General features: G+C 35.7%; 1 protein-coding gene across 1 annotated transcript in view; it reads left to right on the top strand.

Moving 5' to 3' along the window:
- LOC106719992 (protein sprint) overlaps window positions 1–17347 on the top strand; it is an 89862-nt gene that overhangs the window by 67438 nt on the left and 5077 nt on the right. Inside the window, exons 4-17 of the mRNA XM_045680985.1 lie at window positions 7778–7978; window positions 8214–8398; window positions 9075–9304; window positions 9531–9682; window positions 9762–10127; window positions 10305–10841; window positions 11111–11306; window positions 11448–11839; window positions 11961–12096; window positions 12277–12426; window positions 12696–12831; window positions 13072–13186; window positions 13496–13591; window positions 15982–16078. Coding sequence (XP_045536941.1) covers window positions 7778–7978; window positions 8214–8398; window positions 9075–9304; window positions 9531–9682; window positions 9762–10127; window positions 10305–10841; window positions 11111–11306; window positions 11448–11839; window positions 11961–12096; window positions 12277–12426; window positions 12696–12831; window positions 13072–13186; window positions 13496–13591; window positions 15982–16078 — 2989 coding nt within the window. The remainder of the gene's footprint in view (window positions 1–7777; window positions 7979–8213; window positions 8399–9074; window positions 9305–9530; window positions 9683–9761; window positions 10128–10304; window positions 10842–11110; window positions 11307–11447; window positions 11840–11960; window positions 12097–12276; window positions 12427–12695; window positions 12832–13071; window positions 13187–13495; window positions 13592–15981; window positions 16079–17347) is intronic.

Raw genomic sequence — 17347 nt, 5'->3', positions numbered from 1 at the left:
ACGATTTATTGATTCCCGACCACCCCGTGTGAGTCATCTGTACTTGCAATTCCCTCCCCCGCCTTACCCTCAACCCTCTGACGCCCTACGAGCGTCCTTTGGACCACAAACTCTGTTTGCTCTCTTTGATTGAACTTAAAGAAACTAAAGGGTCGCCGCCTCGAGTTTGCAATGTAATAACTGTTTCTTTCCTACTTTATATTTTTCTTGTCCATTTTTTACAAGCCTTGCTTTCAACGTTTTTTCGTTATTCCTTTGGCGATGTCTGTTTGATGATCTTGTTAAACTTTGCTCCAAAGTTATTACAATTTCTTTAGATGGATTTCGATTCTTTTTCTTGTTTTACGAATGATATCAAACGCTTCTATTTAATGTGCATGTTTGTTTCATCAACGTTAAAACATCGCCACTAAGGTCTCACGTAAAGTAGATCGTAGATCTTTACAATCTAAAGCAGTCATTAACCCAGTTAACATCCCTATTCTATTCTAGGAACGTCACAGGTGTTGTTCAGTCGCTAGTAAAACGTCGTCACCATTACCCGAGACTGAACACGTGAGATACTTAACACGCTCTACCGAAGTTTACTAAAGTCAACTGTTATGCGACACTGAACGTCGACTGTTGTATATTTTTATGAGTTTTCAGAGCACAGCTGGTACTTAAGAGATTGCGAAGTTGCCGACTGGGGGAAACGTGTAGGTGCGTTTTGCGCTGATTAAAATGAACTCGTAATTATTTTGGGCGAGGACTGTCGCATTTTATCGAGGTGTATTTTCAAATTCGTCGTTTTATGTTTTGCTATTGAAAGTTTTAGATTACTTTACTTTTTTAGTGTATTAACATTTTTACGCCTGTTTTCATAATTAAGGTTTTTAGAATGTTTTTGTTATACGCTCTGTGTTTCGTCATACATTGCTATCAATCGCTTCTGAATTCGCGATATCATTGTTCAGATATAATTCACTCCACACGAAACCTTGACATGGTTTGCCACATTCGAGTTGCCACGGTGTTGAACAATTTGAAGGAAAATAAGTTTACCGTTTTAATGGAATTATGTTGCAAAACAAATTTTGCGATAGACTTCCATAACTTACCGGACCTAACTGGCTTTAAAACATAAATAAAGGACTATAACATTAGTTTCGTGCACATTTCCCCGTAAATAATTACCAAGTACACGGCAAATTTTATCGCAAGTGAACGTCCAACTTCATACATAACAGCGACAGTTCAGGATGGGTCTCATAAAGCGACCTGGAACTATTCAACATTTAGCGCCTGTATAAAACTAATTGCAAACAACTTTCTACATAAATCGCGAGCGATATTTCGTGGAGGTGCAATTTAGCGAAACGTTCCCGTATCTATTGTGCCCGTGAATTTAACACCTCAGCCGGAGACGGGCTCCGGGCGCCGGGCTATTGTTGCATTTGATTCATTACCGCAATGTTACGAATTATTATTGTTACTGATAGCGAAATTAATTTCTCTCTCGCCGTTTACTGTCGAGTTTTAAGGGTTATTGAATCAGTTAATGCGCTTTTTGGCTTCGTTGGAATTTATGAATTATTTGTGTAATTATCGATGTAATTAAATTGTTGGATACATTTTCATCTAAGTATTACGTAAGTACAGTCGTCGTAGAAGCCTACAATGAAATTAGGACAAAAATTTGTTTAGTTAATATTGAAAAATATAACATATCAAAATTGAATTTTAAACCAATAAAAAGTCAATACACGAACTCATTCACGGTGTATGAGATCGAGTTGTATGTATAAAAGATAAATCATATACTCAGAGTATAGAAGCGCTAACGTGTCGCTGCCAACATAACAACTTAACCATCATTTATTGCATTGTTACGACAAAATTAATTTTACACGTCTCCACCGCGACGACTGACTTATAATTTATTCTCTTTCAAATCTCGGGAGAAAGTAAATTTCCTCTGTGTATACTTTGTAAATCGTCGTCTTACTTTGAGTCATTTCACAGAGTTGTTTTAATAATTCTTTCTGCTGTCCTCAGTATTTAATGTTAAATGGTTACTTAAGCAGTCCCTTAGTGTAGATAGATTTCCTTTTAATATTTGTTGTAGAAACTAAAATGATTTACATATATCATGTTGAAATTATTAGTTGCAAAGGTTTGTTGTGACTGTGAAAAGCTTTGCTCTATACATGCCAAAGTTTTCAAGTTATTTTTTTAAGGTTATTTTGACAGTATATCTGGTGCAGTAAGCAGAGTACATGAGTTCGTTTATTTAGCGGCTGGACTTTAATTTATGGGACAATAACGACGACCGCAGATGAGGTTTTTTTTTTATTTATCAGTGCATGAGCCACGCAGTGCACCCGACACATAAATCATCTGTAATCTACCGACATTGAACCACAATGAAATTGCAAAATAGAAAATACATAATTGCAATAATTTGAATCATTTTAATACTGCAAACACTTAATAACCCATAAAATATTATTGTCATAAGAAATATATCAAGGAATTCGATTTTATATACCTAAAAAAAATATTAAAGAAACGCTACAAAATAAAATATTAAAAATATTTTATTTAGTTTGAGATACTCCGTTGGTAAAATTAAAAACACAAAACTAACTAAAATATTGTATTTTTCGCATCCCGAAAAAGGGTTTTTATTCACAGTGTGTCTATCTTAGCTAAATTACGTAACTCAGATGATGCTTACACTCAACCTGTCCTATTAAACTTTCTAAACTTCATTATACAAACAACTTTGATGTAACGAAGAGAGTTCTCAATCTAAATTAGTTAATTTTCCGGGGGTTTTCCTTTCGCGGCGATATTATAGTCGGCTTAAATTACGTCTCATGATACCTCAGAGAAATCTCAGCAGACGAATAAGATGTTCCCAAGACTTTCTAGTAATTACACGTAGTGCTTAGCGCTGATGATGCAGTAATAGTAATTTTTCGATTTATGACATATAATAGCTTCGTAAGACCTCGTACATATGTATGTTCGCAGCAATCTTACAGGTGCGGTACTTCCTTAGTCGTATATTTTTCATCACTTTGGGTAATTTTAAAAATGCTATATATTTATATTATACTAGCTGTCGCCCGCGACTCCGTCCGCGCGCAGTTAAAAAAATAAATGAAAAATAGATGTTGGCCGATTCTCAGACCTACTGAATATGCTCACAAAATTTCATGAGAATCGGTCAAGCCGTTTCGGAGGAGTACGGTGACGAAAACTGTGACACGAGAATTTTGTATATTAGATTTAGTCTGTTATTCAATGAAAATTTAGTAATCTAATCTTGAAATAATTTTAAAAATCGATCCTGTAGTTTTAGAGTTTATTTGTAAATTATAAAAAAAATGCAAATCTCTCAAAATCTTTCTCCGTTATTATTCGTGTGATTTAACTTTATTTTGTACAATAAAATATACCTAGAGAAATTCTGAATATAAAAAAATATACAAACAGTTTAAAAAAAAACCATTTAATGCTACATTTACTTTAAATGAAAATATCACAACGCCGCTGGTTCTAAGCTTTAATCCCCAATTGCGTCCTTTCCTCTGCCGCACTGCTGTACTGAACAGCAATCTCATAAAAGAAATCCTCCGAGAACGACCCTTAAATTGTTGAGAGAAACGTACGGTCTACGTATTTTGATTTATTTTGTCTACATTAAAGTCCTCCTTCTCTTATACGGTATATCTATGATTTTAAAACTATTAAACGAGCACTTTGATCTAGACCATAAGTGATGACAAATGGAGATGTGGTCGAAGAAAGTCTTTATAATTTTCACACTTCTTGTTAGTATTTACCATTTACTTCCTTTAGAATAATATCTAATATTGTTGTATGTTTCTAGATCATCTTTTACGTGTTAGGCACAAAGTTACCGCGTAAATTAATATCTGCTAGGAATCATTTTCAAGTATTTGACTCTCTGTCTGGCAAGTCCAGTCGGCCAGTAACTGAGTTAGCAAACACTGCTATCTAAAGCTACGCATATTAAAGTGTTTACCAAACAAACCGCTGTTTATTTACCAAAGTTCCAGACGCCTTGTCAGTAAGTTTAAGACTGTTGTGAATTTCATTTGAAACGATTCTGTTGACAAGTTCTAATTTTTTTAATTTTAATGACAACTACAGACTCTTGGTCCGTACACTTTTTTGTACATATTCCTTATGCTAAATGACAATAGTGATTTTTGCACATAACATTCCTTATTTCTATTTTTTTTTCTTTATTATTTACATTAAAAACAGTATTAGCATACTAACATACTAAGTTACCTAACTGTACTTTTTTTGAACAATTTTATTTGAAGTTTTTTGAAAAATGCTTTTCGACAAACGGTTGGACTACTGTACATTAAAATCATCTGCTTGTACTCCTTCCCTTCTATAATGTGTATTGATTTGGTCTAGTCAACTCAATTCATAGTGAGAAGTTTAACCTCTTATTGGCAAATTGTGAGGTATCTACTACAAATCCGTCATCCCAAATATTTAGACTAATGTGGTTGGTCATTATCACAATCATGTATTCAACTTATTTTTTCTAAATATTATAAGGTGGCAAAGTAGCAAGCGGCCAGCTGAATTCGCCGAAATAGCGAAGCGACCCCTACCCATAGACAGAGGCAAATACAGATGCCTTGACTAACTATTCGTAGTTAATCATTATCATGGTTATAAAAAGTTTTCTAATTTATTTTCTATCTAGATACATATATAACATTAATTTAATTATCTCTCTCTATACGAATGTTATTTGGGGTATTAAATCATTTAAAATGAAATGAACAAATTCAGTCTGAATAACAATTGTATGTTCGGACGCTATTAATTAATTTACAACAAAATCCCTATCTAATAAAGTGTTCAATTCAAATTCGTATCCACTAAGCACCGCAGACCATTAACCGGGCTGCGGACTTTATCACAATTAACTATCGGCCAGCTCGTTGGAGACAATCGTAGCACATAAATATACAGCTTTATTCTATGTTGTGATATATATTGCACTCGACTTCTATGCGATGTGTTTGAATTTATGTAATACTAGCTGTCGGCCGCGACTCCGTCCGCGCGCAGTTAATAAGCTTATATGACACGTTCGTAGATTTACCATAGCAGCGCCATCTATTGATTACTTACTCAACCCAGTCGAAAGGTATCGACATCTGTTAGAATCATTTGGAGTTAACAGATAATTGTGACTGTCAAATAATAACAGACAAATAATTAGCAATAAATTAAAATTGCGACTATAATTTGAGATTTAAACTATCCTATCTCTCAAGTTGGATCGAACTGCACATGGTGTGCGAATTTTATTATAATCGGTTAAGTGGTTTAGGAGTCCATTGAGGACAAACATTGTGACACGAGATTTATATATATTAAGACTAGCCGTCGCTCGAGAATCCGTCCGCGCGGCGTTAATTTTTTTTTTTTTAACCCATGTGTTCTTTCAGGCTATGTTCTACATCCGTGCCAAATGTAAACGAGATCTGCTGATCCGTTCTGGAGATACCTTCTAACAAACATCCATCCATACAACCAAACTTTCGCATTTCAATTTTTAGTAAAAATAAACATGTTTATACCACGTGACCTCGTGTAATATAAACCTAAGATTGTATTTCGCTTCAGTCTACTTGAAATTCATAAAAATATCTATGGGAAATTCAAAGGAAGCGGAATATCTTTCAAAAAGGATAGCGCCTTATCCTGATAGTTGCCTTGACTAAGGCTCACAAGGATAGAAATAACAAGACTAATGCAACTAAACTGTGAAGGAATGAAGGTATATGAAATTGTTTGCCCGCAACCAGGGGTAACAAACTATGTACTCTTGAGCATTGCTAAATTCTTCGTTTTAGAAATAAATTCTGATACACCTCTATTTTCCTAGTGACCAACATCTCTTTATCTAAGTTCAAGATTTTTTATTAGATGTAACAAACATACCTAATTACAGATTATTACGGATTTTTTTTTATTTAGCAAAATCTTCTTTTTATTACATCACACGAACTAAACGAGAAGGTCGTTAACCATAACAGATTTGGATTACTACTCAAAGTACGGTATTAAAATTATTGTACAAATATAAAAAGTTTGCAGCCCATCAACGCGTAGTTGAGTACCCCTGGCTTATGCCTTTGTAGGAAATGCCGCTGAGGCTTTTTGCGTGGAAATCGGGTAATAATATTTCCAACTCCGTGAACAAAGAGCCTTCCTTCTGTTTGAAGTGAACGTCATGGAAATTTGTCGCAAAATATGTTTTCATCTTTTTGAAAAACTTTCCCAGTTTTTCTATTGTCTAACTTTTTTATTCAGCCGTACGCCATTATATCTTATTTTTTACCAACAGCCCAGGAACGTATTTTAATTAAAAGCTATAAAATCCTATAACGTTTTACCGTTAATAATTATGTTTTTAATTCCATATTTTTTAATTTATTCGAAAATTCCTCAAACGACTATGAATTAGAAAGATATAGCCAGAGTTGTAAGAAAATATTAAAACTTGACAGTTTCTAAATGGCCAATGCAAATTCCAAGTTTAATATATAAAAGTCTAAATGTTCACCATAACAGTATCGTTAACTTATCTCGGAACAGTTCCACGGTTGAATTGAACGACTATAGTTAAAACTTTTGCATCGTTCGAGATCACAAGTCGCAAGACCCAATAACGAGAGAAGGTTTTAAAACCAGTCTTGGCACCAGCTACAAATTTAATCAAAAGAAAATGTAGTAGGGCTATACAGTAGGCAGCGAAATTGCCCAGACGCTATCGTGTCGCCAACCTCGTGGGCAACTTGCCCGGAACATAACCATCGTAAGTAATATTTAAGCTATAAAACATGTGTACTTACACCATAGACTAAGCCGGTTGTAGATGTGTTAAGTTAATTTATTCGTATAGTTAAATTAACTAGTCTAAATATATATCAAAACACTGTGTACTTAAATCTTTGTTACGACAGCTAATTAAAGTTAAAATAAACATTATTTAGTTTATAACTTATTAATAATGAACCGCTTAATTACAGATTAAAGTTGTAAACAGGTTGTGCTACTTAATTGCCTTTCTTTGATCTGCTACGCTACGTAATTATTAATAATATTTCAATATAACAACACTGCAAAATATTGTTATTGAAATTATAAATGTATTTATTTTCATCTTTCTAACGTCTTTTGTTCAATCGATTAAGCAGTTTGGTAATTATTAAATAATTGTTAATAAAATAAATAAATTGTATTACTTCATACTTATGTGTTGTTTTTTTACTTATAATAAACTAGCGCTTTGACTTCGATCCCAACCGATGTTAAATCTATATATATAAAAGAAAGTTGTGTTAGTTACACTATTTATAACTCAAGAACGGCTGAATCGATTTGACTGAAAATTGGTGGGCAGGTAGCTTAGAACCAGGAAACGGACATAGGATAATTTTTACCCCGTTTTCTATTTTTTATTCCGCGCGGACGGAGTCGCGGGTAAAAGCTAGTCTATATATATAAAAGAAAGTCGTGTTAGTTACACTATTTATAAGTCAAGATCGGTCGAACTGATTCAGCTGAAAATTGATGGGGAGGTAGCTTAGAACTAGGAGACGGACATAGGATTTTTTTTATCATGTGTTTTTTTTATTCCGCGCGGACGGAGTCGCGGGTAAAAGCTAGTGTTTAATAAAAGTGTATTGATTTTTTTTATATTCCATCATTGTATTCATTTCAGAGTCGAGAGAGTCTGTCGTCGGATGGCGAAGGTGCTCGAGGAGACTGCTCGTCGGTGGGCTCCTCAGGGTCGGGGTCTGAGGAGCAGCCGCCATGCGACATCGGCCTGCTGGAGCGACTCATCAGGACGCATCCCGTCTGGTTCCTGCCCGGGATACAAAGGGCCGGGGCGTTTCATTTACTGCAGGGGAAAGAAGAAGGGGTTCGTGTTTTGTTAGCCTTGTATAGATTTTATCTAATTACAGTAGCGTATCTGCAATTATATTGCAAAGATTACACTATGTTACACATAATTCATCACAAACTATTTCCTAATATGAATATTATGCCAAAAAATTTGATTAAAATTTGTTGCTAAAAATTAATCATCATTATTGTCTTGGAACATTCATTAAGATGTCTTAGCCGGAATTGATTATGTTTATTATATCTTCCAGAACTTCGTAGTCCGGCAATCGAGTCAGCCGGACACAATGGCGATCAGCGTGCGCCTGCCGGCGGACAAGGGGCCGTACATCGAGCACTATCTCATCCAGGCGTCTGGCGGCCGCATCGGCCTCGAGACCTCGCACAATCGCTTCGACAACATACCCGAGCTCATCGCACACTACTCGCAATGCTGGTAAGTGATAACTGGCGCATTCAATCGCATTAAATCGCTAAGACTACATTTAAGCAGTCTGTTTGGCTTTAGTAACATAAAACATGTGCAATAAGACTCATTGTTCTTTAACAGTGCTACCGCCTCGAATTAAATGGATTTTGGAACCTTGGTTGCATCTCAATAATAAGTAAATCTAGTCAGAAAACATAAATGTTTATCGAAACATAACCATTCTCTATTCTCCGTACCATGTCAATAGAAACGTTCTCTTGGTACCTTGAGTTTAAAGCTTATAGTAAGTCTATTTACGTGGTTGTAAACGCTTTACGATAACACTAATCTACTTTGTAACCATTCTGGCTTTGAACGCCTAATACTATACGTTTTATTACCGATACATCACTTTCATACATTTCACATTTAGGCTACAAATAAGTTTGTAGCTTGTTTGTAGCTTTAGTTGAGTTTATTCTAACTTTAACCAATTCGAAATATATCAAGTGTTCATTGTTTGTATTCTTGAATGTTGAGGTATTTCTTAGATTATAATAGGTACTTATTTACATTTCTGAACTAAGTAGCCTTCTAGTCATTCTTAAGGTGTTAAAAATGACTTCAATAACTTTCTTAGTAACAACTAATCGTAATTCAACTTTTGTGAAGCCCCATTCACTTATAATTTATTTATTCCCAGTGACGAACTACCAGTTCAGCTGCAGTTGCCGCGCGCGCTTCGTGAGGCTAAAAGTCGTCACCAGCTGAGTTCCCTCACATTACTGGGCCAGGAGTTCTGGGGGTATCCCATGGCCAATCCTAAGAACAACCCGCAAAATGTGCTATCACCGTGCCAACTGGCAAATGGCGTCATACCGATGGCTGTCACACCGTCAGATACCGGGTCGAGTCTGAGCAGTTTTAACGCAAGTATGTACAATCATTGCGTAAATTAACATTTCAAATGACTTGAAACTAAAATATTTGCTGTTGTTTTCCACTGATATAATTTAAACACACAACTTGGAATTTATTAATTAAGGTATAAAGTTAAAAATAACTATTTCTATCATAATTTTAGGGGCGGGAGCGAATTCTTGTGAGCATATTTTTAGTTCTGATAAAGAACAAAATGTAGTTTTAAAAATGTCGCCAGTTGATGCGTCTGAGTCTCCGCCGTGCCAAAGCCAAAGCCTCAGCACGTTCAAGGGCCGGAGCGCGCCCTCGCCTCCCGCCAAGCCAAACGGGTCTTTCGTCCGCGCGCCCAGGCCCACGCCGCCCAACACGCTAAATCTTCTCTCAAGTACAGTGAGTAAAATTTGCAATATAGCAGCTTATCGGTGTCATTTTCTAATTTGAATTTAATCAACGCTTGACATCTTTTCAGGCTCATATCACACAACCACACACTTTTCCTACGACAAACGCTCATTCACCGACACAGACTAACAGTGCAAAAACAACACCCCCTCCGCCCCCGCCGAGATGGGCTAAACCACCTTTCACGAAGATGTCATTATCGCCAAAGTCAGAGACACATTTGTTCAATCCAATCAATAAGGCGACACAAAACGGAAACATAACTGTAACCTCTACGAGCAACTTACACGTACAGAGTAACCACATGCTAGAGAGAACACACGATCGATCGCAACTAACGCTTACGTCTAACGCCGCCAGCATTAATAGCAACGGTGCCGGAGCCAATGCGGACGTTGTCAAAAGCTTGTTCGAATGTAACGGGGACACACAGGTAAGAAACACTACACGTGATTCTGCATGACGTGTGCATAATTTGCATGATATTAATTTATATATTTTAGTTATATTTATACAGCCAATTGCTCTTATATTGATATCCTAACCTAAAATATTTACTTGTATTTAAAAAAAGGTGTACACTGATATGATTATTCCTGTTCCTATATAGAATATGACGCAACGTCAGTCACCAGATGGGGAATATGTCAGAGCCGTTACGACCTCCTTACATAGCAGCTTTAAAAGCCAGAAAGTTGAACAAAACATTGAATCGGGATCACCGATAGAACCACAATCTCAAACAAATACTTCGGAATCAGTAGATCCGATCGTCAATTCTTTGTCTAAATCCAACAGTTTTGATCCAAACCAATTGGTTTCGCCAAATGGCACGAACTCTGTCACCAGTGGAATCTTTTCTCCGACGAGTCAAATCAACTCACCTGTATCTAATGATACAATATCTTCTAAAAGCGGAGTTTTCTCTCCGTCGAGTCAGACCAATAAAAGTGATATATTTTCACCAGTCTCCAGAAGTTCTCCTATTTCTAATAAGAACGTGTTCTCGCCTACTTCGAACCAAAATATTATTTCCCCTGTCATGGGCAAAGTTCTATCTCCCAACACGAATACAACGAGTACTACGCCATCTGGTAGATCCCGGAGAAGCAAACATTCCCTACGAAAGGAATCCAAACATTACCAGGTAGGGAGAAGGCATATTAGTTATTCGATAGTTTTATTAGAGAGATAGTACGCTAACGCAATATAAAAATGTAAGGAATATATCGTACAAATTATATTACGTTTAGTAAAAAAATATAGCATGCGCATTTCATCACGCGATGTATATATTGTGTGTAATGTACTATATTTACTAATTGCATGATAATGTAATCACATATACTCATCAAATTGATATACATAATTTTCAATTCGTATATCTATTATAATTAAAAAATGCATTTATTTTAGGAATCAGATATACTTGAATCACCGGGCATATATTATAGAAGTTCTTTGATGGATAAAGTTAGCGATTATGAAGATATTTGGGGTCCGGAGGGTAATAATTGTACCACATTCAAACCTTTGAAATCCGAGAATGATAGTAATTTAAATAATGGACTAATGAAAAGCAAACGACCCGATCTCCTTCCAGACACATTGCGTAAGTAGAAAATTTTTATAAGTTTGATTACAAAAAAAATAATCTCAAACATAATTACATATTAGTTTTTACGAGTGACTTCTCAGCTTCGGGTTTGGATTTAGAAAACATACAATTTACTTAATTTATTTTTGTTTACAGCAAAACTTAATGCGGCAAAAAGTACACAGTCAATCCTAGAAAAGGAAAACATACATCTTATAAATTCAACAGAAAGTCTAATCGAAAAGAAAAATCTTTCTGATAATTCGCTTAAGAAAAGTTTCAACGGTTCGTGTGAAATAATAGCAACAACCAATAGTAAAGGAGAGATTGTACCGAAAAGACCCGACAAACTGAACATTACTTCGAATATGAATAAGAAATTAAATGAAGAAATTGAAGCAGCTTTGAAAAGTAGAGAGAATTATAGGACTGAGAGTATGGAGACTGTTAAACTAGAGGACGATACTAAGGAACCTATTTCTGAAGACACCGATAAAGATAATGCTGGTAGTCCATTTTACGCGGATCCTGTCGACGCTTTGAAAGAGGTAAATAGTCTTCAAATTTATCTTGTTAGTGTGAAAAAATGGAGCAAAACACTTAGATTCGGATGTGTAAAAGATATTTTTTATTTAAGAATGGTAAAAAATAATTCGGACTATGTTGTAGGCTGCACTTCCACAAGTGCAAAGAAGAAAATTATTACGAGTGGGCATGAACTTGTCGCAGCGGTACTCAGAGCCGCCCACCCAGAACCACCCGTACTATCCACTCAGAGATATGCATAGTATTGAAGAACTGTCACGTAAGTATCGTATATAGTAATATATATTTTATACAGTGTAAATATATTCAAGTCAAACGGGCCAGTGAACGAAGCGTTGATAAATCCGAAATATCCTCAAAAAGTTTCCTACTTATTCAGTTCTACACAGTCATAAATATTTGTATTATTTATAATAACAATGCTTGGGTTGTCATTTAGCCTCGTCTCCAAATACGTCAACATCAGTGGATAACCTGGTGTCGTTGCGGACGAAGCCCAAAATGCGACCCGTAGAGCCCCCTCGTGTCAACAAGCCGCCGGGCAAGGCTAACCAGCCTTGGACTGTTGACTCCAGCTGGCAGTTTATAAGTAAGTGCACGAAAATATACCCGTATACGATAACACTGTTTATTTGGCACGTCTTCAACAGGAACCCTCTTGTCCTACAAACTAACTCAAGCGCCAGCTAATATACTACGACAAAAATAAAGGAATTAAAATGGTTCCATATAGCTGTTGGTCGCGACTCCATCCGCGTGGAATTAAAAAAAAATACTTAAGAAGTTCTTCGAGACTATACTTACAGACGATCTACATCTATGTTTTTTTTGTTTTAATTAATTATCTTTTTTTGATAGATAAGAATGAAGAGGGAAGCTCGGGGGGTACAGGGAGTACAGGTGAGAGCGGCACATTCCCGTCTCTGGCGGAGCAGGAGCGGCTGGGGGCTGATGACGCGCTGCGCCTCACTGTGCACCAAGTCGTCGCGCACAAGTAACTTGGCTTCAATCCTCTCTCTCCCACTGTCTCTCTTTGTCGCTCTGTATCTCTGCTTTGTTTTCTCATTCTTATGAATCGCGAGCTCTCCACTTGACCTTCTCTCGTAGGATGTTTATCCAACACGCTAAAGTGGTACTCTTCTTAGATAAATGCCACTCGGGCATCGTGTCTATGGTTGTGATGTAAACGTCGGGGAATATGTGGAAGGAAGTAAATTTTCGATTTTAAACTCAGGTTTCCGGAGTTAAAGTTGAACGCGGAGCCGGTGGCGTTGCCGGAGGAGCCGCGCTCGCCGCCGCGCGCCTCCTGCTACGACAACGTGCACGACCTGAGACCCCTCTCAGAACAGGTACTTACATTTTATATAGCTCCTTAACAATACAATGTTTTTAATACTTTATACAATACAATATAATTATATTGGTAATATATAAATTACATGTAATGAAAGTAAAAGATATATAATCGATTTTTTGACAACAAAATTTTATAACCACTGATTACTCGAAATAAGAATATAAAAAGGAACACAGAAATTGTTTCAGACAAATAAATTCCTGAAAGCTTCCTGAATAAGTCATTATTTTAATCTATTTTTAATAACCTCAAATATTATGGATTAAACTTACACTATAATATAATTATTTTTACCTATAAGGCGAGTGACGATGGAACGGTGTTCTCGGAGCCGTGGGACAGCTCGCAGTGGGACGGCCTCCTTCCGTCTTGCAATGGAAACCAAGCTTATGAAACTGTAAGTTCATGGATTTAACTTCTAATTTGATCAAATGAAATGACTACGAATAAAAACCATGCTATATTAAAAGCACGAAACCTACAAACAGTTCAATCCCATCTATTAACATTCTTCTTCATACTAATATTATAAATGCGAATATGTGGATGGATGTTTATGAGAAGGTATTCAAATATTTACTTGATAACTCCGCAACGGTTCAACACATATTATTGAAATTTGGCACAAATATAGAACATAATCTCGAGTAAAACGTGAGATACATTTCACCATTTTTTATAATTCTGCACAGACGAAGTCATGGTTAAAAACTGATAAGTAAAATAGTGTTTAAACAATAAAATTAAACTTATAACACAAAATTTTATGAAAGACGATTTAGTATTTTTTCTTAACTTCATTATACTCTAAGTAGAAAATGGTAAACTTAATATAAATGAAATCAAATATTTATAATGAAAAAAATAGTTAGGATGCATTAATCCAATGTCTTTTGTTTTAACAAACAAATGACGTATGTGTCCAAAAGGACTGGTTTTAATGTTCTTATTAGATGTTCATTATAATAATAATATCGTGTTTGTGACCCGAACAAACCCGCGCCGTACCTGATATCTCAAACACTAAGCTTCTACACTTCTTGATACTTCATCATTATTTTTGTTACAAAAAGGTTTGCAGGACTTTGAACCCATGCAATAAAAGTAAAACTTTATTTATCCATTTAAAACCATTTGTGACTCACGTTGATTCTCGACACTAAAAAAAAATGTTTTTGCTTAGAATTCCTTAAAATTCTTGATGTTATTTGTTGAAAACAGATGAAAATCAAAGTTCATTGAATTGTACATTTAGGTACCTACCGATATTTTTTTTTACTGAACCTTACATTGTGTGATACGATCATGTTCCAAATATTAAGTCCAGGATAAAAGAATTCAGATGGAACCTGACTTGACTAGTTTTAAAATAACTGTGTCATATATCGTGTTACTCGATAATTGTTGTTAGTAGTAATCTTACGATTGTTTGAAGTACTCATATTATATGAGGTCACTTGATCAAACAGTTCGGGTGCAAGTAAAGTCTGCAGCCGTATCGTGCATCGTGACGCGTGCTCCTCATTAATACATAAACTAGCACGTGATAATGCAATTGGTACATTATTGTAATTGCTAGACATTAAACTGATTTAACGAGCTACTAACTGTCGCCCGCGATTCCGTCTGTCCCTAATGAAAGAAAATCTTAATTAGTAGCCTATGTGTGCTTCCAGACTTATGCTCTACATCTATGCCAAATTTAATTGAGTTGTGTTGAGCCATTATAGAGATACCTTCTAACAAACATCCATCCATCCAAACATTAGCATTTCAAATATGAGTGAAATAAAATTTAACTCAACTATTCAATATATGGGCCGACATTAATTTTTGTGAACTATTTATTTTTATTCTTTAGGGCTATACAAGTCTGATATCTTCACAAGTATCTGTAAATATATCTCCTTGTCAAATTTACCTTTGCATACCTTACCTTTTGCAAATGTATAAAAATAAAATAAGCACATGGCAATGACTTCTGGCATTTGTAATGTGATAACTTTCACTTAAAAATACTTTTAAAAAATACGAATCATTTTTTGTCTTGTTTACTCTCAATCGTTAATTTCAATTCGTCCCTTTTCCTCGAGTTTTTTATTTGAAATGTAACCTTATAAGAGGTATGTGATAATGACATAGTTAATGCATTTACAATTACATATATTTACAAAATGCAGTTCTATTTATATATTTGACATAAGTGTTTAACGGTAAAAATTCGATAATCGACATCCGTGAACTAATTCCCTTGTTTAATTTATAATATAAACATTAATTAGTATAGGTAATACAATATTTATTGTTCCATTTAAGCATTAGCCAATTTACCATTCAGCGATTACTGGAATTCGAATAAGTTAATAAAATCAAATACTAGCAATACAAAGAAACCTCTTTAAGATAAGCAAATATTTTCTTTCCTCACGCGTACTGATCGATGTAACGCGGTGTAAAATTCGCATTGAGTGGCTCGTTGCTCGCTGGTTTCCCTTAACACTACATAATGACTGCAGGAATGCTCTCCGTGTAACATGTTAAATAACACCACGAAACGTAGGTCAGTACGCAGCTTAATGACGTTAATATATTTTTATTGGGGAGAGAAAGCGTACAACTGAAATTTATTTGAAAATTGGTATGTTGAACGAACAATTCAACTTTCTTTAGGCTCTCTTAAGGATTATGTCGGAGTCAAGTGTTTGTTTTCTTATTGTTTTTTCTGGCAAATTGGTTGTTTACTACATGAAAATATTAGTACATTGTATTTATTATGTTATTCAAAAGGACGAGGCGTGCGAGTGGGAGTCACCGGTACCACGGCGAGCGCCGGCGCTGACAGCACGTTCTAAGAGTTTCAGAGATCGGCTCGATCCCCTACTAGGTGAGTGTAGTTTGTTTAAATATACTTTCTATCACAACTATTGCCACTACTACTACTACTACGATACTAATACGATGGAAATATGGAACGGATTTCATGTTTTCCCAACAGTTATATTGTTTCGAAAATTAACATACGTGATGAAATCATTAGCTGCTGACATTTCTTGTTGGTTAATGAATGATAATGATGAATAATCTTGTTGAATAATATGACAAAGGTAGGGGCAGGGGGGATTGAATATTGTTTATAAAAGCAAATATGAAATGCAAAAGCTCTTCTATAAAACAATGCTTCAATAAACAAAAACTTGTTGTTAAGAAATGATTAATTCATACCGTAGACTATTATGTTTGATGTGGGAGTTCTAGTTTTAATTTTAATAGAGTAAAGTTTTCTCAACGGTCAGCACGTTCAGGTGGACATACGATTGTGTTATCCTTTGGTGCTCCGTACTAAAGGAAAAGAGTGTCATTTTAAAAATTATACAATTTACAAACGCAGAACAAATAAATCGCTAAATCATAGTAATAGTATATGTAAATGTAACTTACTATCACATAGTAAACATATAAACGTCGTAAAACATAAACAGGTGTCTAAATCGTTTGCTCCTTGACAGCAATAAAAATGTAACCAGTAATTTAAATAATTAATAGGCCATGATCTAGTATGTAAACATTGCTATTTCACACGAGGGCGCTCGGTCACAGCGAGCTCGCGTGCATGAGATAATTAATGACTCATTACGTATAATTATGAAATTAATTAACTTTGTAGAGTAGCAACAATGGGACCGCTGCTCCGCATATCAATAATAACTTTAGCTATGCAAATAAATTAACAATAGTTAAAGGGTAAAGGTCTACGCGTGCGGGATGCGGCAATCCTACGCGCGCTCTGCTCTCAGTCTCTCCCTGACGCTCGTGCCCGCCGCATCGCAGTCCTACGTGCAGCGTGATATTGTGTGAATGAGAAATTACCGATTCAAATCGTTTCTGCACGCGGGAAGAAACCGCAAAGTGATCAGTCATGAAGTGGTTCAAAAAGTTGTTCTCAGGAAAGTTCGTGAAGTCGACTGAGGCGAAGACCGAATCCCCTTTCCAAGTGTGGAAGAAGAATATAAAGAAATTGAGATTTGAACGTGTACAGAATTCGGAGTTGAATGCGCGCCAAATTCTCGATATGGTGATACCGTCGGATGAAGAGATATGTGCGGTGACGACAATACAGAATTTTAGTTGTGACGATATCGAGCAATTCGTATCA

The sequence above is a fragment of the Papilio machaon genome, chromosome 14 (genome assembly GCF_912999745.1).
Source record: "Papilio machaon chromosome 14, ilPapMach1.1, whole genome shotgun sequence".
Taxonomy (NCBI): domain Eukaryota; kingdom Metazoa; phylum Arthropoda; class Insecta; order Lepidoptera; family Papilionidae; genus Papilio; species Papilio machaon.
The sequence above is the reverse complement of the archived record's forward strand: the minus strand, read 5'-3'. Positions and strand labels throughout refer to the sequence as shown.